This window comes from Fulmarus glacialis, unplaced genomic scaffold (assembly GCF_000690835.1).
Source record: "Fulmarus glacialis isolate BGI_N327 unplaced genomic scaffold, ASM69083v1 scaffold41572, whole genome shotgun sequence".
Taxonomy (NCBI): domain Eukaryota; kingdom Metazoa; phylum Chordata; class Aves; order Procellariiformes; family Procellariidae; genus Fulmarus; species Fulmarus glacialis.
This window is the reverse complement of record NW_009200565.1, coordinates 127,764-129,018: the sequence shown is the minus strand read 5'-3', so window position 1 is coordinate 129,018 and position 1,255 is coordinate 127,764. Positions and strand designations below refer to the sequence as shown.

At 37.9% G+C, this 1,255-nt stretch overlaps 1 protein-coding gene across 1 annotated transcript in view; it reads right to left on the bottom strand.

Annotated features, from left to right (window-relative positions):
• The window catches only part of LOC104073757 (ephrin type-A receptor 7), a gene marked incomplete at its 5' end in the record, with an annotated part of 95,040 nt that overhangs the window by 2,018 nt on the left and 91,767 nt on the right, over positions 1-1,255 (bottom strand). The window contains one exon of the mRNA XM_009573646.1: positions 294-449. Coding sequence (XP_009571941.1) covers positions 294-449 — 156 coding nt within the window. The remainder of the gene's footprint in view (positions 1-293; positions 450-1,255) is intronic.

Below are 1,255 nucleotides of genomic sequence, written 5' to 3'. Positions count from 1 at the left end.
TTTCCCTATACACACATATTTTGAAACGGGCCACATTCTCCCTCAAATTCTAGCCCCTTGATGTTATTTCAAGTGGTCTCAAAAGCAGGGAAAAAAGTGATGCCACACATAGGTAGCAGGGTATTTGCCCTTTCATGGGATGCTCTAGTACAACATCATCAGCTGCTAAACCGGCTGGCTTAACCCCAAGTACCATGTTTGTACTCAGGGTAAAGTTTTGGAGTTGAACATTGTGTATTATTTTACCTAGAAATTCCCTAAATGCAAGTTAAACATGCCCAGTACTAACTTACTCAATAGTCATCCTGGCAACTGATTCAAGAGAGTTGTAGCCTGCTGCTGTGAAATTATCCTTATATCTTTCCATCTTAATAGCTTGTAACCATTCGCCTACGGAGCAGAAAGTGGTAAAATCGGGAGTGTTCTGGTCCAGAAGAGGGCTAATTGGTCTACGGAGAAGGAAAAAGGAAAGTAAGTTGTTTCCAAAGAGAGTAAAACATCAGGGAGTATTTAGCAAGGTGAGAATCAAATAAGTTTGGGGTATTAAAAATGTCAAAAGTAGAAAGTAATAGGCCTTTATACACAGTTTAGATTATTCTGCAAATAGCTCTTGACTACTCTGTAGCTCACAATATGTATTTCCTAAGTTTATTCACATAAAAGATGAAAGGTCAGAGTGAGCAAAATCAGCCTAATGGACTATTACCAAAAGAAAATCAACCTTATTACCTAGCATGACAGTAGCTGCAACTAAAGTTGCTGAGTAAAATAAAGATGCTATTCTTTTAAGCATCTTAGAAAATATAGTAGTAGCTATTCCCATTGTTCAATTGGATGGGACAAAACAAAGACAAGGAAAGAGCAGAGACACAAAGTAAGTTGCTTAAGGTCACACAGCAAATCAGTCAGTAGAAGAACCGGGAGCAGAACACAGGTCGGTTGATTCCCTAGTGCAGTGATCTAGCAGATCAAAAGATTACCATGATTAAGTAATTCACCTGAAATTTGTGAAGAAGCCATTAAAAGCTACACCATGAAACACAATGAGATGCAATCACTGAAAGGAGTTAAAGCCAGGAAATGAAAGATAAAAATCTAGAGTGTAGCAATATCAAAGTACATTGGCCAAGCATGAGTATTATTAATTACTGTTTCTACCGTAGCAGTTCCTATGGCAAGGGATGCATCATATAAAACTACAGTAGATGATGATCCTTGCCCTCCAGACTTCATAATTTTAAGAAACAAGGAAAAG